Consider the following 19,154-nt stretch of genomic DNA (forward strand, 5'->3'; position numbering starts at 1 on the left):
AGTACAGGTTTCTGGAAGAAAGGGGAGAATCTGAATTGGGCTACAAGTCTGGACTGTTGAGATGTAAACTATGTAGACAGACTGTGCAGTTGAAGGACATGTTTGTTACATTTTACATTTACGTCATTTAGCAGACGCTCTTATCCAGAGCGACTTACAAATAGGTGCATTCACCCTATAGCCAGTGGGATAACCACTTTACAATTTTTTATTTATTTATTTATTTATTTTTTAGGGGGTATAAGGATTACTTTATCCTATCCCAGGTATTCCTTAAAGAGGTGGGGTTTCAAATGCCTCCGGAAGGTGGTGAGTGACTCCGCTGTCCTGGCGTCGTGAGGGAGCTTGTTCCACCATTGGGGTGCCAGAGCAGCGAACAGTTTTGACTGGGCTGAGCGGGAACTATGCTTCCGCAGAGGAAGGGAGCCAGCAGGCCAGAGGTGGATGAACGCAATGCCCTCGTTTGGATGTAGGGACTGATCAGAGCCTGAAGGTACAGAGGTGCCGATCCCCTCACAGCTCCATAGGCAAGCACCATGGTCTTGTAACAGATGCGAGCTTCAACTGGAAGCCAGTGGAGTGTGCGGAGGAGCGGGGTGACGTGAGAGAACTTGGGAAGGTTGAACACCAGACGGGCTGCGGCATTCTGGATGAGTTGTAGGGGTTTAATGGCACAGGCGGGGAGCCCAGCCAACAGCGAGTTGCAGTAATCCAGACGGGAGATGACAAGTGCCTGGATTAGGACCTGTGCCGCTTCCTGTGTAAGGCAGGGTCGTACTCTCCGAATGTTGTAGAGCATGAACCTGCAGGATCGGGTCACCGCCTTGATGTTAGCGGAGAACGACAGGGTGTCGCCAAGGCTCTTCGCACTCTGGGAGGAGGACACAATGGAGTTGTCAACCGTGATGGCGAGATCATGGAACGGGCAGTCCTTCCCCGGGAGGAAGAGCAGCTCCGTCTTGCCAAGGTTCAGCTTGAGGTGGTGATCCGTCATCCATACTGATATGTCTGCCAGACATGCAGAGATGCGATTCGCCACCTGGTTATCAGAAGGGGGAAAGGAGAAGATTAGTTGTGTATCGTCAGCGTAGCAATGATAGGAGAGGCCATGTGAGGATATGACAGAGCCAAGTGACTTGGTGTATAGGGAGAATAGGAGAGGGCCTAGAACTGAGCCCTGGGGGACACCAGTGGTGAGAGCACGTGGTGCGGAGACAGCTTCTCGCCACGCCACTTGGTAGGAGCGACCGGTCAGGTAGGACGCGATCCAGGAGTGAGCCGCGCCGGAGATGCCCAGCTCGGAGAGGGTGGAGAGGAGGATCTGATGGTTCACAGTATCAAAGGCAGCAGACAGGTCTAGAAGGACAAGAGCAGAGGAGAGAGAGTTAGCTTTAGCAGTGCGGAGAGCCTCCGTGACACAGAGAAGAGCAGTCTCAGTTGAATGACCAGTCCTGAAACCTGACTGGTTTGGATCAAGAAGGTCATTCTGAGAGAGATAGCAAGAGAGTTGGCTAAAGACGGCACGCTCAATAGTTTTGGAAAGAAAAGAAAGAAGGGATACTGGTCTGTAGTTGTTGACATCAGTGGGATCGAGTGTTGGTTTTTTGAGAAGGGGTGCAACTCTCGCTCTCTTGAAGACGGAAGGGACATAGCCAGCGGTCAAGGATGAGTTGATCAGCGAGGTGAGGTAGGGGAGAAGGTCACCGGAGATGGTCTGGAGAAGAGAGGAGGGGATGGGGTCAAGCGGGCAGGTTGTTGGGCGGCCTGCAGTCACAAGTCGCAAGATTTTATCTGGAGAGAGAGGGGAGAAAGAAGTCAAAGCATAGGGTAGGGCAGTGTGAGCAGGACCAGCAGTGTCATTAGACTTAACAAACGAGGATCGGATGTCGTCAACCTTCTTTTCAAAGTGGTTGACGGAAGTCATCCACAGAGAGAGAGGAGGGGGGGATTCAGCAGGGAAGAGAATGTGGCAAAGAGCTTCCTAGGGTTAGAGGCAGATGCTTGGAATTTAGAGTGGTAGAAAGTGGCCTTAGCAGCAGAAACAGATGAAGAAAATGTAGAGAGGAGGGAGTGAAAAGATGCCAGGTCGGCAGGGAGTTTAGTTTTCTTCCATTTCCGCTCCGCTGCCCGGAGCTCTGTTCTGTGAGCTCGCAATGAGTCATCAAGCCACGGAGCTGGAGGGGAGGACCGAGCCGGCCGGGAGGATAGGGGACACAGAGAGTCAAAGGATGCAGAAAGGGAGGAGAGGAGGGTTGAGGAGGCAGAATCAGGAGATTGGAGGGAGAAGGATTGAGCAGAGGGAAGAGATGATAGGATGGAAGAGGAGAGAGTAGTGGGAGAGAGAGAGAGCGAAGGTTGCGGCGGCGCATTACCATCTGTGTAGGGGCAGAGTGAGTAGTGTTGGAGGAGAGCGAGAGAGAAAAAGGATACAAAGTAGTGGTCGGAGACATGGAGGGGAGTTGCAGTGAGATTAGTAGAAGAGCAGCATCTAGTAAAGATGAGGTCAAGCGTATTGCCTGCCTTGTGAGTAGGGGGGACGGTGAGAGGGTGAGGTCAAAAGAGGAGAGGAGTGGAAAGAAGGAGGCAGAGAGAAATGAGTCAAATGTAGACGTAGGGAGGTTGAAATCCCCCAAAACTGTGAGGGGTGAGCCATCCTCAGGAAAGGAACTTATCAAGGCGTCAAGCTCATTGATGAACTCTCCAAGGGAACCTGGAGGGCGATAGATGACAAGGATATTAAGCTTAAATGGGCTAGTGACTGTGACAGCATGGAATTCAAATGAGGAGATAGACAGATGGGTTAGGGGAAAAATTGAGAATGTCCACTTGGGAGAGATGAGGATTCCTGTGCCACCACCCCTCTGACCAGATGCTCTCGGGGTATGCGAGAACACATGGTCAGACGAGGAGAGAGCAGTAGGAGTAGCAGTGTTTTCAGTGGTAATCCATGTTTCCGTCAGCGCCAGGAAGTCGAGGGACTGGAGGGTAGCATAGGCTGGGATGAAGTCAGCCTTGTTGGCAGCAGAACGGCAGTTCCAGAGGCTGCCTGAGACCTGGAACTCCAGGTGTGGGGTGCGTGCAGGGACCACCAGGTTAGAGAGGCAGCAGCCACGCGGTGTGAGGCATTTGTGTAGCCTGTGCGGAGAGGAGAGAACAGGGATAGGCAGAGGCATAGTTGACAGGCTGTAGAAAATGGCTACAATAATGCAGAGGAGATCGGAATGAAATGAAGTAAACATCTGGGAAAGGAGAGAGTAAAAACCAAAACTCCCAAATATAACTCTCCCAACTTCACCTCAGAAACTATAATTGTTTCACTGAACCACCCGAATAAAACTCTCCCAACTTCCACTTTAGAAATTAGAATTGTTGTGAACTACAGCGGTTCAATGTTTCAAGGAATAGACTCAACTTACTTTATTCAGCTAGCTAACTATGACGCTATAGCTAACTAGCATGCTAGCATCCAATAACACACAGTTTAGCACCAATACTTGGTTACAACAAACTACCAATAGTGTGTTAACACACTAAACAGATAATTCGTGTCCGTGTCTAGTTCCTTTCATAACGCAGCAATAATTAAACGTTGGCTAGCTAGCACAAATATATTGTATTTAGCTGCTACAGTACAGTTAGCTGGTCGTGTTGGCTAGCTAGCAATGGCTGCTGTGTTGACTTTGTTTGAATAACGGCGGCGCTGCGAACAAATGTAGCTGGCTAAAAGGATATTGTATTTAGTTGCTACCGTTGCTAATAGCTACTCGCCAGCTAGTCAAGGAGGTGAGTTAGCTAGCTAGCTAGCTTCGTGCTACACCCGGCACCGCCGAATACAATGCTAACTTACAATAACTACCCACAACAGCCCACGATGCCTACCTATAATACCTAATAATATACAGCCCACGATGCCTACCTATAATACCTAACTACAATCTAAATACATAGTTTAAGCCTTACTCGACAAAGCCCAAGCTGTGTATAAAGCCAAACTTACCCGACGCCAGCTGTCTGGGTGGCAGACTGCAATCAGTAGCTGTAATTAAGTACAGCAGCAACCAACCACCTAACGTTAATGCCTCGGATAATGAGGTTAGAAAAACAGCTGAATGGTAGGTAGCTAGCTGGCCCAATTACAGGTACTCTTAAGCGTGAAATAACATTGGAAACAGCTATCCACAGTTGCTAAAAGTTACCAGTAGCTACCCGCTAGCTAGCTAGCTTTGTTGGTCCAGGTAGTGGGTTAGCTAGCCTCGTGCTTCGCTGAATACAATACTTACCTACAATAATTACCTACAATAACCTACAATAACTACCTAAGTAAACTACCTATAATACCTAACTACAATACCTACCTACAATCTAAATACATGGTTTAAGCTTTACTCAACACCATATAAGAAGCCAAGCTTACCTCCTGCTAGAGAAAACACAACCTCTCCCGACCAGGAAGAAACATCCTGATAGTCAATTTCAATCAATTTTATTTTATATAGCCCTTCGTACATCAGCTAATATCTCGAAGTGCTGTACAGAAACCCAGCCTAAAACCCCAAACAGCTAGTAATGCAGGTGTAGAAGCACGGTGGCTAGGAAAAACTCCCTAGAAAGGCCAAAACCTAGGAAGAAACCTAGAGAGGAACCAGGCTATGAGGGGTGGCCAGTCCTCTTCTGGCTGTGCCGGGTGGAGATTATAACAGAACCATACCAAGATGTTCAAAAATGTTCATAAGTGACAAGCATGGTCAAATAATAATCAGGAATAAATCTCAGTTGGCTTTTCATAGCCGATCATTAAGAGTTGAAAACAGCAGGTCTGGGACAGGTAGGGGTTCCATAACCGCAGGCAGAACAGTTGAAACTGGAATAGCAGCAAGGCCAGGCGGACTGGGGACAGCAAGGAGTCACCACGGCCGGTAGTCCCGACGTATGGTCCTAGGGCTCAGGTCTCTCAGTTGGCTTTTCATAGCCGATCATTAAGAGTTGAAAACAGCAGGTCTGGGACAGGTAGGGGGTTTCGTAACCGCAGGCAGAACAGTTGAAACTGGAATAGCAGCAAGGCCAGGCGGACTGGGGACAGCAAGGTGTCAGCATGCCCGGTAGTCCTGACGTATGGTCCTAGGGCACAGGTTCTCAGAGAGAAGAGAGAACGAGAGAATTAGAGAGAGCATACTTAAATTCACACAGGACACTGGATAAGACAGGAGAAGTACTCCAGGTATAACCAACTAACCCCAGCCCCCGACACATAAACTACTGCAGCATAAATACTGGAGGCTGAGACAGGAGCGGTCCGGAGACACTGTGGCCCCATCCGAAGAAACCCACGGACAGGGCCAAACAGGAAGGATATAACCCCACCCACTCTGCCAAAGCACAGCCCCCGCACCACTAGAGGGATATCCTCAACCACCAACTTACAATCCTGAGACAAGGCCGAGTATAGCCCACAGAGGTCTCCACCACAGCACAAACCAAGGGGGGCGCCAACCCAGACAGGAAGATCACGTCAGTAACTCAACCCACTCAAGTGACGCACCCCTCCTAGGGACGGCATGAAAGAGCACCAGCAAGCCAGTGACTCAGCCCCTGTAACAGGGTTAGAGGCAGAGAACCCCAGTGGAGAGAGGGGAACTGGCCCGGCAGAGACAGCAAGGGCTGTTCGTTGCTCCAGAGCCTTTCCGTTCACCTTCACACTCCTGGGCCAGACTACACTCAATCATATGACCTACTGAAGAGATAAGTCTTCAGTAAAGACTTAAAGGTTGAGACCGAGTCTGCGTCTCTCACATGGGTAGGCAGACTGTTCCATAAAAATGGAGATCTATAGGAGAAAGCCCTGCCTCCCGCTGTTTGCTTAGAAATTCTAGGGACAATTAGGAGGCCTGCGTCTTGTGACCGTAGCGTACGTATTGGTATGTACGGCAGGACCAACTCGGAAAGATAGGTAGGAGCAAGCCCATGTAACGCTTTATAGGTTAACAGTAAAACCTTGAAATCAGCCCTTGCCTTAACAGGAAGCCAGTGTAGGGAAGCTAGCACTGGAGTAATATGATCAAATTTCTTGGTTCTAGTCAGGATTCTAGCAGCCGTATTTAGCACTAACTGAAGTTTATTTAGTGCTTTATCCGGGTAGCCGGAAAGTAGAGCATTGCAGTAGTCTAACCTAGAAGTAACAAATGCATGGATTAATTTTTCTGCATCATTTTTGGACAGAAAATTTCTGATTTTTGCAATGTTACGTAGATGGAAAAAAGCTGTCCTTGAAACAGTCTTGATATGTTCGTCAAAAGAGAGATCAGGGTCAAGAGTAACGCCGAGGTCCTTCACAGTTTTATTTGAGACGACTTTACAACCATCAAGATGAATTGTCAGATTTAACAGAAGATCTCTTTGTTTCTTGGGACCTAGAACAAGCATCTCTGTTTTGTCCGAGTTTAAAAGTAGAAAGTTTAGTCTATAGTCTATCTATAGTTTAGTCTATACAAAAGGATAAGTTTGACAAATAAAATTACATTTATGCATTTATCCCAAAATACTGTCTGGGACCAAACTGCAGTAGCCTAGGCTAGTCATATCTTTACAGGTCAGGATTTGTATAGTGGTACACTATGCTGCAGACATATTTACAGTAGGGTATATTAATTAACCATTATGCAGGGCCTACAGACATTGAGGCCTAGGGCTACTGTGAGACCACATTGCTCAATTATGTTTATCAGAAGTATTCAAATGATCAATTCATAATAAGGCCTTTAAGCTAGCAGGCCATTATAAATTGATGACAGGTGTTTGTTTGACATTTCAGATGGCCACGTGACCGTTAAACCAGCGGGATGTTACGTCACTACTCACTACTGTTTAGTAGCTTCATATGCGGACTTTGCGTTTTTTCTCTCCTATCACTCAATTATTCTCTTCTGGCTGCCCACAGCGTCTGTCCAAATCTGTCCATGAAAATAAGTGAGAAATGTTTGTATGGCGGTCAATGAGAGAGCCTCAAATTTGGTCAACAAAAAATGTAATTGCTAATTTGCTACATGAGGCTTATTTGGTCTAATATAAGTTTTATAAATTGTTAGGTTGTTGTTACAAATGTACTGATATACGTGGACACAGGTGGCATTTCGGCAACTTTGAAAATAATGACTTTATCACAGTTTCAAAACCCAGAGGGAACACTTGCGAAACAGACCAAGCAGACCAGCCCTGGGTTTGGGGTTTGAGAAGTTAATGAGAGAAGTGAAACATTTTCTTTAGTTGCACATTTTCTTTTTAAAAAATCTAAAGGCACAACCTAGATTCGAACCAATGTCTTAAGTAGTTGAACGTGTTGTTACTCCAACCTCCTGAAAGTGACAAACTGACATTTTAATTTTCATCAAAAACCTTATATCGAAGGAGTGCCTTTGATTTACACATGCGCAGTTCGGCACGAAACAACCAATTGACCCGATGACGTTTTTCTGCGGATGAGTTTAGCTAGCCAAAGTCGCCATGACATTACCTACAATCGTGATCTGGGATATCTATTGGAGAAGCAGTTTCTGCCTATCTTAATACTGTAGGCCTACTGTCTTTGACTTTTGTGCCTGTTGTTCACAAGCGTATCTACCCTCTCATTGGCTAGAATGGTTCCACCTGATCTCGCCTCCTCCCATCTGCCTTCCATCTTTGAGGACATGCATTTCCATTGTTAAAGCGACCACTCGACTATCTTATCAATATAATATAACATCTTTGCTGTGGATCAGACGCGCTGTCAGGTGCGAAGCTACTGATGCCACCGCCGCAGCTCCGTTAAAAGTAAAGAATGTGCCAGGAACAAAGAACAAGAGCTGCTCTCTGATTCTCTCCAAGGAGAGAGCGAGAGATCAACCATAGCCAGCTGGCGGAGAGAAAGCCCGCGGAACCGGGCAGGACAAGGAAGTGGCAGCATGAGAGCAGCGAGGAAGCCCCGGCAGAGAGATCCATCCAGCGAGGCAGTTGACGCGGGCGAATCAATGACAGAGCTGCCACAATGGTTGCGGCTCTATTTCTATGGGATGCACGGTGTCACTTTGGATATCCTCCTGTCGTCGGCACAGGGTCTTTTGGCTGACAGCGACCCCAAACTGTTCGGCTTTTCCTCCCCGTACCTCTGCATCATGCACTCGCTGACCCATTTCTTGCTGGAAAAAATATATTCGCAAAAGAAGTGCTTTCAAGGACGCCCAGTAGTTTTCCACCTTGTTTTCTATCCCTCTGTTTACATCGGGTTGCAGATCCTGATTGGGAATATAAACACGCTGACCGAGCACGTTAGAATAGTCTCTGCCACTCATCTCGTAGTTCACTACCTACTGGCCCTGTACTTCACCCAAGTATTCCACAAGGGGCTTGCGCGGCTGCGCTACCACTGCCCCGGGAAACGGACCCTGGCTACCCCGGAAGAGCGCACACTGGAGCCGCTGCCTAATAAGGGTCTGCCCGATGTTGTGCGATTCCTCTTCTTTGGAATGCACGGCTTTCTGGACGAGATCATTTTTACCTCGATATTCAACCTTATCGAGAAATCTGACCGGACCATGAGCGGCCACACGTCCCTGTGGTCCTTCCTGATGTACGGGAGCTGCAGCTTCGTTGTAGAGAAACTCTACCTGCATTTGCACTTCAGACGGGGCTGGAGCACCTGGAGGCGGCTCCCCATCTATATCTGCTTCATCTACACCTGGGAGTTCTGTTGGGGGCTGGCGCTGCGGCAGTACGGCGCATGCTCCTGGGACTATTCCCACTATCCATTCAACTTCATGGGCCTGATCACTCTCCTCTACCTACCCGGATGGGTCTGCATCAGTCTCTACCAGGATATTCTGTCCAACGTTCTGCTGCGCGTGGTAGTGTGTGCCAAAGACGAGGAGCGAGGGCACTCAGGGCAGGGCGCGGGCGTCAACGTCTGCCCCGTGTCCAGGAAAAAACATGTATTATAGGCCTAGGCCACATTTGATGTAGGGACTATTGATACTAATAAAAATTATGAAGAGGACATTTAAGACCATCAGTGGTGTACCCGCACTTTGTAAAATAATGTGTATTTCCCTGATGGAAATGTGGAATTGATGTAGCTGTTTAGACAGCATCTTTTATCAGTGATTAGCCAATCAATTTGTGACAGGTAGCCTAAACACACAGACTTGCCTGCGTGATGACAACTGCCATTTCTAACTTTGATGTAGATGAAACAATTATATTTTACTGTGAATTGTTTCCTAAACTTTATTGACCAAGTCAGCCATATGCATGGTGGCACCTTTTGACTGGGTTGGTCTCTTCAATCCCAGAGCATGCTTTGAACTAATTTCTGCATGGCTGCATATGCACATTCATAAGCACTTTAATTGCTTAAATCTTATTACCTTAAAAAATGCATGACATTTAGAAATAAAATAGGTTCTCAAAAGTTCAAAATGTATGTAGCATGAGTTGTAATCAAACAGAATAGAATGGGTGGTGGACCTAATTAATTTCACTGTGAATATTTTTCTGAACCTTAACCTTACTGTGTTGGAGTGCCTTTCTGAGCAAACCTACAGACAGCTTGACTAAAGACAAACTGAACTACACTAAACTCTGTGTGCCAGTTTCCCCCTAGGCCTGGCTGAACTGAAAAGGAAGCTCAATGGGGAATTGAAAGTGCTTTTTAGTCCACAACTTTAGGCTTAATCTGGGTCATGTAAACAGGCAATGTGTGCCAGTCAGACAGACCCTGAGGATCTGCTTTAGCTTTCTCCCTTCTTTACATAGGGACATCTCCAGCCCCAGGCTTGTTTACCTAACGTTTATAAAGCAGCGGAGCACGAGTCAGCTTTTTATGGTTTACACTCTATAGGTTGATCTGGAGTATGCAATATCAGGAGTCAGCAGACCTGAGTTCAAATACTACTTGAAATCTTTCAGACACTTTCACTGTTTGCTTTAACCTGCCTGGAGTGCCAGATGGACAGGGTTTGGGGTTAGAATTTTTGTGAATATTCTATTGGTTCCATTACTCCATGAAAGCTCAATCAAGCCTAGCTAAATTATTTGAAATTATTTCAAAATAGTTTTTGAACCCAGGCCTGGGAGTCAGGTGTGGAGCATGTACAGTAGAATTACTTGGGATCATGTATAGAGCCCTTTTGCCCTTTGGCATAGATCTTTCTGCCTGTTTTTTTTCCTTGTTTGCACTTGTACCACACGGTAGAGTCTCATGTTCTCTCTGAGGGGCCAAACACATACAGGATGTGTGAATACCTGGCACTGTGACTTCACTAGCAACCTGTTCCAACATTATACTCGTTGGAAAGTACGTTTGGAAACGTACAGTTTTAGCTCTTTTACTGATTTTATGATTCTCTAGCATGTTTTTAATGCATTTTACTGCCTGCCTTCGTCAGTCCTGGGGATTCCGTGAAACTAAGGTTGGAGGTAACTGAAAGCTGGTAATACGGATGAGTAATACTAGTCCAAGGAAAAAGATCTGATAACATATGTTATAAAAATATTTCAATTTTTGCACGTGATTTTTGTCAGATGATTATGAATATGAACTGTATCTTTCATGCCGTGGGAGTTTCCTGGCCTGCGCAAACAAACAATACCTTCCAGTCTTCTGGACACTCACACTGGACTGACTGAAATAACAAAATGATTTTCCTTTTGGTTTGTCATTTCAAAATGGTGGGCTTTTGTTGTGGGCGATGCAAAATAAGGATACACATGGGCCAACAGTAACTGCCTCAGTGATGAATAGGACCAGGAGTTTCTTTCCTGGTTACGTGGTCGGGGATAACCTCCTGTCCCTGGTAAAGTTGTTATCTTAACTATATGATAATGTTTCTTTTAAAACTTGAGGTTTGGAAATCATTGATCAGCTGTATTTAATAATAGAGTACAATTATGTCCTATATGGCTCGAATGAGGAAGGAAACCATGTTTATTTTAGGTTATAAATGAGGAGAGACTAAAGTATTCTTGGTACAGTATGTCCATGGTGAAATTGAATTGAATCAATCACTGGATGGAAATAGTGTAGCCTGCATACTGTACATTACTTATAACTTCATTAAATCTCAAAGAATTCCATGTTGAACCGCCAAGGTTGTCCCAGTTCATGTTCATGTTGTCTTGATTTACACTAAATTGCTTGTATTTACAGGTTTTCTGTGCTTCTCTCAGATCAGCTGCCTAGGAAAGTTGCACAATGTCATAAAAAACATAAAATGCCTGACCTTTACAGGAAACCGCACCTCAAATATATAAAGTCAACACTGCTCTCTGTGAGTGGATCAAGATATACTAAATGACTCTTATCTGTGCATAGTGTCAGATTGAGTCTGCATGAGAGGCAGAGATGAAGAATCTGTTTTTTCCACTTCTGCACTGTTTGTTAGGTGTGTGTGTGTGTGTAGGCTAGGCTACCCGTGGAAGGTTGTCAAGGATACCATTCAACGAGGTTGGAGGGGTAAGGTAAGAAGAGCAGGACTGTTACTGTAGGGACCTGTTATTTATGTTCTCATATATCTGATACACAGCACCACCAGCCTATCTGATTGTCCATAAACATCTAGGGACAACACTGGCTTATCTAATTGGCCGGATGACTCTTCTGGACTCATTATCTCCCTGCAGACTTCCTCTATTTGTTAGAACAGTAGAACACTGATACTAACACAGCATTCAGTGTTGATGTTTACTGCTTCACTAACATCTAGACAGTTACAACACACGCACTCAAACTCTTAATAGGGTTGTGGGCCTAAGTTCAGAAGTCTGTCTAAAATTCAAGGTCATTCTCTACAGAGTAAAGCAGGCTAACGCTTAAATGCCAAATGTCTACAGTAATCTACTTTAATGCTTAATAAGGCTTTGGGCTCTACCGTGGTCTCCCCCTCCCCTCAAGTTTCAAGAAGGGGTGAGGACGGCCTCCAAAGCAAGGCAGGAGTCATACTTACACACAAGGTTTATTATTATTAGGGCAGGGCAAGGAAAATCTCATGTTACACTTTTGGCCATGTACTTTAATTAGTCGTTCACAATACGTGGAGAAGAAACTATTAGCACCTCTTGTTAATGTCAATTCATAAAATATTTATAATAACAGCTCTAATAGGTGCCTGTCTTCACAACATCAACACTGTGAGGGTCAGTAACACAACAGTGAGTGCAATAGACAACCAATGACACTGTAAATATTCAGAGACAGAGTCCCGTTTTTATTTTTATATACCCTCAAATGATATGCAAATAACTACAGGAGAAATGTTGTCACAGAAACTATCTCTACTTGCAATCCACTCGTCTTTGTTCCTGTCGCAACATGTCAATATCTTTAGGCTATTTCCAGCTGAATGGAATTAGTAGACGTATGAAGCTTTATCATTACTGCAATGTGAACTTTAAGGCACAGAGAAAACAGCAACCTGACAAACTCAGGTTGTACAGTACTGCATGGCATACACTATAGTTTCTCCTTATGTGCAATCAACAAACTTTTAGTCAACATTTTACCCTAAACCATCATCTGCCTGGGATGTTCAAGTACTTACCTCTTATTACAGTATTATTATATAGGTCAAACGAGAGACTTGTGCCACCGTGTGTATGTTACACAGGACACAGTCCAGTTACACAGGCCAACACTCATGATCCATCCGTCAGTGTTTTTTCAAGTTCTCCTTAATGGTGGATTGTTCCATATCAGCTATCACTTTATTCAGTGTCTTAGTCTTGTCGGACAGACCCTGATGCTTCAGTCTGAACACCAGCGCCTTAGACAGGTGTATGGGCAGCTTGGGGGCACATGTCCGTCCTGTATAGCATTGACAGGTGAACCTCCTGGAGAAGAGAGTCAGGTCAGCCAGACTGGGCGTCCCCAGGACCATGTACGTGTTCCTGGCCCGGAGGATATGGAAGTTCCCTGAGGACAGATGAAGGTAGTGGTCCGACTCGTAGTGCTTCCGGACGCAGCGGCCATTCCCCTGGCACAGGAAGTCACTGCAGAGCTGGGCGGCGGCTGTCACGTTGGCGACGTAGGGGTTGAGCGTGGTGGTGAGGTACGAGGAAAGAGCCTCACAGGACGCCTGTGGGGAGGGAGAGAGAGAGAAAGTTGGAGGAAATGATAACTCTTCATGGTCATACGTAGTGGTGAGGTACGCCTAGAGAGCCTCACAGGATGCCTGGGTGGAGGGATGGAACAATACATCAAAGAAAGTTCAAGTGGATTCATATGTGCTGGAATATTCTATTCATGGTGAGAATACTTTTGTTCTGCTTTCGTATAGTTTTGTTGCTTAAAATGAAATTCTGTGTCTCAAATGGCACCCTATTCCCTCTAATGTAGTCACTACCTTTGATTGGCCCTGGCCATTTGGGACACAACCATAGTGTCCGATAAGACATTCCAGGTCCACTATGGCTGTGGTGTTTTCTGTCAACATTAACTGAGTGGGGTCAAAAAAGTACAAAAAAATATATACAGTACACTCACTACTGTAAGTCGCTCTGGATAAGAGCGTCTGCTAAATGACTAAAATGTAAATGTAAAAATGTCAGTGGTATTGGCTTTCAGTGAGAGTGGGGAGTATCACCTTGAGTGGTCCCTCCTTGTATGCATATTTATTTATTTATTTATTTATTTTAAGATACATATTGATGCCATACGTTAATGGTGCCACCTGTCAATGATTTTAGAAGGCAGGATAAGGATGATTTAAATGATTTCACAGTCCAGATCCATGTACACTTGTAAGATATCCAGACACAATGCGTGCCTGACTACCTCCGGATGTGGTGAGGAAGATCTGATCACAATCAGATCACAATGCGTCTTTTGATTGTCTACATACAGTATACCTGTCTGAAAATGTGGGCACAATCAGAATGTGGACAAAATTAGGACAAAGGATGCATGTTAGAACCAGGTATAAACAGGGCTAGAGTATCACCTAACCTTGTCATTGTAGTCGGCACTGGCCCCCCACAGCACGGCTCCTGAGGCCCCCACAGCAGCACTCTCCCCGATGGTGCTGACAAGGTCCCCCTGGAGAACATCACACAGTTAACGCAGAGAAGGGTTATTATTACAGTGGTAGGGGGTATGACAGAGGTAACTGCACCCCAGGACAGCATTGCTCTAACCTCAGATCCCCACCATCACCCTGCTTCATGTGTCTGGGGGGTAGGGGCTAGAGATTCATTTAGGATTGGTCAAAAGCCTCTGTAAGAAGCATATTTCTCACCTGGCTGAGGAAGCGTCTGTTCTGGTCGATGAAGACGGGTCGTGTGTATACGTAGACGGGTGCGGTGGCGGGCCGGGCGGGCAGGGCAGACACCCTCAGCGCCTCCTGGACTCTGTTCCTCACCAACAGGGCGGCGCTATGCCTGTCCCCTAGAGACGCCTAAAGGAGGCACAACAACCACATAGGAGTTAGTTTCTCTCACCTTACCTACAAAATAGCCAGCACCAGACTTGTATAGCCTGCCAGACTACACAGGAGATGGCAAAACCAAAACACATCTGGCTACCAGACTAGGGGTAGATGTTAGATTATGAATTAGTAATATCCTGCCCCCCCCCAAAAAAAATAACATTCTTACCTGCAGGTATATAGAGGGGTAGAGTGCGGAACTAGCCTCCCACAGCCAGAGCAGCTCATCATTCTGCCCCCTCACCTCCTTGGAACATCTTCCTGTGTATCCCGGCTCCATCCAACCATGGTTATAACAGTTGGGGAACAGGTAGAATCCCCACTGGTAGTTGGGCCTGAGCCGGCTACCCAAGGACAGAGTCTCTGCCATGTAGCTGCGGGCTGCGGCCTGGAACTGCTTCTTGGCTGTAGCCGTTGCCCGCCGGGCTGTGAGGGAGCGGTCCCTCTGGCGGGCATGAGTCACTGATAGGGTCCTGTAGATCCACTTGGAGCCCCAGTTCCTGGCCCACAGGGGGCGCCAGTCCTCCCAGTCGATCACAGCCAGGCCACGGGCCGTCCTGGAGGGGGGTGGAGCAGTAAAGTTATACACTTATTATGCACTGATCTAAGGTCAGTTTTGTGTCCCCAACTCTCCCTTAATGGTTAAGGTAGTGTTTGAACATGGTGAATTAAACATTGATCTGTGCCTAAGGGCAACCTCTACATGGAGAGGATGTACTGCAGTAGAGTAGCAGTTGTAGTTGCCCCTTAGTTTTGACCTGATGGTTCATCATTAAGGTTTGGATTTTGGAGGTGATTCTAGATCAGTACTTGGAGGGGATGTAGTAGTTGATGTCAGCGCGGGCCTTGGCCAGACTGGCCCTAAGGTTTCCTCTCTGGGGGATGCCTCCGTAGAACTGCTGCCTGGAAGGCAGGTCCACGTGAGGGTAGAGGCCCAGTCGGTCAGTATAGAACAGAGACAGGAACTGACCTGGCACCTAGAAGCAAGGAGGAAGGAAACACAGTAACGTTTTTGTTAGGATAAAGCAATAAATCCCTGTTAGGTCATTGAAGTATATGATTGTTTTAGGTTTGATGTGTCAAACACTGTTGTGGATATCATTCATTTTCACACCTGTTAGCAGCTTTCCAAGAGGTACAGTTGAAGTCGGAAGTTTACATACACCTTAGCCAAATACATTTCAACTCAGTTTTTTCACAATTCCTGACATTTAATCCTAGTAAACATTCACTGTCTTAGGTCAGTCAGGATCACCACTTTATTTTAAGAATGTGAAATGTCAGAATAATAGTAGAGAGAATGATTTATTTCAGCTTTTATTTCTTTCATCACATTCCCAGTGGGTCAGAAGTTTACATACACTCAATTAGTATTTGGTAGCATTGCCTTTAAGTTGTTTAACATGGGTCAAATGTTTCGGGTAGCCTTCCACAAGCTTCTCACAATAAGTTGTGTGAATTTTGGCCCATTCCTCCTGACAGAGCTGGTGTAACTGAGTCAGGTTTGTATGCCTCCTTGCTCGCACACACTTTTTTAGTTCTGCCCACAAATGTTCTATAGGATTGAGGTCAGGGCTTTGTGATGGCTACTCCAATACCTTGACTTTGTTGTCCTTAAGCCATTTTGCCACAACTTTGGAAGTATGCTTGGGGTCATTGTCCATTTGGAAGACCCATTTGTGACCAAGCTTTAACTTCCTGACTGATGTCTTGAGATGTTGCTTCAATATATCCACATAATTGTCCTTCCTCATGATGTAAGTCGCTCTGGATAAGAGCGTCTGCTAAATTATGTAAAATGTCATCTATTTTGTGAAGTGCACCAGTCCCTCCTGCAGCAAAGCACCCCCACAGCATGATGCTGCAACCCCCTTGCTTCACGGTAGGGATGGTGTTCTTCGGCTTGCAAGCAACCCCCTTTTTCCTCCAAACATAACGATGGGCATTATGGCCAAACAGTTCTATTTTTGTTTCATCAGACCAGAGGACATTTCTCAAAAAAGTATGATCTTTGTCCCCATGTGCAGTTGCAAACCGTAGTCTGGCTTTTTTATGGCAGTTTTGGAGCAGTGGCTTCTTCCTTGCTGAGCGGCCTTTCAGGTTATGTTGATATAGGACTCGTTTTACTGTGGATATAGATACTTTTGTACCTGTTTCCTCCAGCATCTTCACAAGGTCCTTTGCTGTTGTTCTGGGATTGATTTGCACTATTTGCACCAAAGTGCGTTCATTTCTAGGAGACAGAACGCGTCTCCTTCCTGAGCTGTATGACGGCTGTGGGGTCCCATGGTGTTTATACTTGCGTACTATTGTTTGTACAGATGAATGTGGTACCTTCAGGTGTTTGGAAATTGCTCCCAAGGATGAACCAGACTTGTGGAGGTCTACAATTCTTTTTCTGAGGTCTTGGCTGATTTCTTTTGATTTTCCCATGATGTCAAGCAAAGAGGCACTGAGTTTGAAGGTAGGCCTTGAAATAGATCCACAGGTACACCTCCAATTGACTCAAATGATGTCAATTAGCCTATCAGAAGCTTTTCAAGCCATGACATCATTTTCTGGAATTTTCCAAGCTGTTTAAAGGCACAGTCAACTTAGTGTATGTAAACTTCTGACCCACTGGAATTGTGATACAGTGAATTATAAGTGAAATAATCTGTCTGTAAATAATTGTTGGAAAAATTACTTGTGTCATGTACAAAGTAGATGTCCTAACTGACTTGCCAAAACTATAGTTTGTTAACAAGAAATTTGTGGAGTGGTTGAAAAACGAGTTTTAATGACTCCAACCTAAGTGTATGTAAACTTCCGACTTCAACTGTATATGTGTATTGTTTCTTACCTTGGCAGGTGTGGCCACGCCTCTGTAGGGGGAGGTGTCCAGGGAGATATTGTACCTGTTACAGACCAGATCTGGGATGTTCCAGGTCACTATGAAGGGCTCACGGTCAAACAGAGGGGGAGCAGTGTGGGGGAGAGGATGGGGGGAGGTTTTGGGCAGACGAGGAGTGGAGGTTTTGGGTAATGGACGCATGGTAGAGGGAAGAGGAGCGATTGTTGTTTTGGGAAGAGGAGGGACAGTAGTTGTGGAGAGAGGAGGGGTGGAGGTGGTGTGGAAGAGAGGAGTGGGAGAGGACTGAGAGAAAGGAGGGGTGGTAGTTTTGGGACGTGGACGGGAAGTTTTGGGGAGACGAGGACGGAAAGTTTTGGGGAAGGGACTGGTGGTATGGGGGAGAGGAGGAGGAAGAGAAGGGGAGGTTTTGGATAAGGGAGGGTTGGTAGTTTTGGGAAGACGAGGGAGGGAGGCTTTGGGGAGAAGCGGGCGGGAGGTTTTGAGGAGGGGACAGGTGGTATGAGGAGGTGGAGGAGGGGAGGTTTTGGGGAGGAGAGTGATGGTGGTTGTGAATAAGGGAGGGATGGTGGTGGAGGAAATATAGAGGAGAGGAACGGGGGAGGACTGAGAGAGAGGAGAGGTGGTGATTAGGGGGAGAGGAGGAATGGTAGTTTTGGGAGGATGAGGGCGGGAGGTTTTGGGGAGATGAGGAGTTGTAATTCTGGGGAGACAAGGGTGAGTGGTATTTGGGCGATGAGTGGAGAAGATTTTGTGGTTCTTACCTGTTTTGGTTAGGTGATGGGAGGCATCGGGAAGAGGAGGGACAGTGGTTGTGGAAAGGGGGGGAGTGGTGGTGGAGGAAGTGTAGGGGAGAGGAGAAGGGGAGGACTGAGAGAGAGAAGGGGTGGTGGTTTTGGGTAAGGGAGGGACAGTGATTTTGGGGAGATGAAGGCGGGATATTTTGGGGAGACGAGACGGGAACATTTTGAGGAGATGAGGAAAGGTAGTTTTGGGGGTTTTGGGAGAGGTTTTGGGTAGGGGACTGGTCATATAGGGAGTAGGAGCAGGGGAGGTTTTGGGAATGAGAGGGAAGGTCGTTTTGGGGAGACGAGGGTGAGAGGTTTTGGGGAGACGAGGGTGAGAGGTGTTGGGGAGACGAGGGTGAGAGGTTTTGGGGAGACGAGGGTGAGAGGTGTTGGGGAGACGAGGGTGAGAGGTTTTGGGGAGACGAGGGTGAGAGGTTTTGGGGGGACAACGGCGGTAGGCTTTGGTTAGGGGAGGCGAGGTATTGGGGACAGGAGAAGGGGAGGTTTTGGGGAAAGGAGGGACGGTTGTTGTGGAGAGGGGAAGGATGGTGGTGGAGCTGGTGTAAGAGAGAGGAGCAGGTGAGGACTGAGAGGCAGGAGGGACGATAGTTTTGGAGAGAAATGGGCGGGAGGTTTTGAGGAGATGAGTGGGGGAGATTTTGGGGAGACGCGGGTGGGAAGTTTTGGGGAGGGGACTGGTCATATAGAGAGAAGGAGGAAGGGAAGTTTTGGGGAGACGAGGATGGGAGGTTTTTTGGAGGAGGCGGGTAGTATGGGGGAGTCGAGGGCGGAACGTTTTGGGTTTGGCACGGGTGGTATGAGGTAGAGTTGCATGGGAGGTTTTGGGAAGAGGAGGAACAGTGGTTTTGGAAAGGAGTGGGATGGTGGTGTAGGGGAGAGGAGCGGGCGAGGACTGAGAGAGAGGTGGGTTTAAGGTGATGAAGGAAGTTTGACGTTGGGGCTGGGGGTATGTGGATGTTTTGGGGAAGAGGGTGGGAGTGGAAGTGTGGGTGAGAGGAGAGGTGGCAGTGAGTGTAAGAGAAGGGCTGGAGGTTGTTGGAGGTAGGA

At 46.7% G+C, this 19,154-nt stretch overlaps 3 protein-coding genes across 3 annotated transcripts; 1 reads left to right on the top strand and 2 right to left on the bottom strand.

Moving 5' to 3' along the window:
* Nucleotides 1–7,657: 7,657 nt before the first annotated feature.
* On the top strand, nucleotides 7,658–11,117 carry LOC121543656 (transmembrane protein 229A-like). Its single transcript, XM_041853696.2, has one exon. The coding sequence runs from the start codon at nucleotides 7,938–7,940 to the stop codon at nucleotides 8,967–8,969; it is 1,032 nt and encodes a 343-aa protein (XP_041709630.1). The 5' UTR covers nucleotides 7,658–7,937; the 3' UTR covers nucleotides 8,970–11,117.
* Nucleotides 11,118–12,218: 1,101 nt separating this feature from the next.
* LOC121543974 (hyaluronidase PH-20-like) lies at nucleotides 12,219–15,217 on the bottom strand. Its single transcript, XM_041854098.1, has 5 exons — nucleotides 15,166–15,217; nucleotides 14,617–15,035; nucleotides 14,259–14,417; nucleotides 13,970–14,059; nucleotides 12,219–13,100 (listed from the first exon to the last, which is right to left on the bottom strand). The coding sequence occupies exons 1-5, from the start codon at nucleotides 15,215–15,217 to the stop codon at nucleotides 12,675–12,677; spliced, it is 1,146 nt and encodes a 381-aa protein (XP_041710032.1). The 3' UTR covers nucleotides 12,219–12,674.
* Nucleotides 15,218–15,250: 33 nt separating this feature from the next.
* Nucleotides 15,251–17,891, bottom strand: LOC123482067 (hyaluronidase PH-20-like). Its single transcript, XM_045208297.1, has 2 exons — nucleotides 17,290–17,891; nucleotides 15,251–15,424 (listed from the first exon to the last, which is right to left on the bottom strand). Exons 1-2 carry the CDS (start codon nucleotides 17,479–17,481, stop codon nucleotides 15,251–15,253), a joined length of 366 nt encoding a protein of 121 aa, XP_045064232.1. The 5' UTR covers nucleotides 17,482–17,891.
* Nucleotides 17,892–19,154: the final 1,263 nt, after the last annotated feature.

This window comes from Coregonus clupeaformis, chromosome 28 (genome assembly GCF_020615455.1).
Source record: "Coregonus clupeaformis isolate EN_2021a chromosome 28, ASM2061545v1, whole genome shotgun sequence".
Taxonomy (NCBI): Eukaryota; Metazoa; Chordata; class Actinopteri; order Salmoniformes; family Salmonidae; genus Coregonus; species Coregonus clupeaformis.

Bases quoted from the DNA above. Each gene is read 5' to 3' on its own strand.
- LOC121543656 (XM_041853696.2), top strand. From the start codon at position 7,938: ATGAGAGCAGCGAGGAAGCCCCGGCAGAGAGATCCATCCAGCGAGGCA.
- LOC121543974 (XM_041854098.1), bottom strand. From the start codon at position 15,217: ATGAACCATCAGGTCAAAACTAAGGGGCAACTACAACTGCTACTCTAC. The intron at 15,036-15,165 runs GTACATCCTCTC...GTGCATAATAAG, and splicing joins ACAACTGCTACTCTACTGCA to TGTATAACTTTACTGCTCCA. The intron at 14,418-14,616 runs GTAAGAATGTTA...TGCCTCCTTTAG, and splicing joins ACCCCTCTATATACCTGCAG to GCGTCTCTAGGGGACAGGCA.
- LOC123482067 (XM_045208297.1), bottom strand. From the start codon at position 17,481: ATGCGTCCATTACCCAAAACCTCCACTCCTCGTCTGCCCAAAACCTCC. The intron at 15,425-17,289 runs GTAAGAAACAAT...CCTTGCTTCTAG, and splicing joins GCGTGGCCACACCTGCCAAG to GTGCCAGGTCAGTTCCTGTC.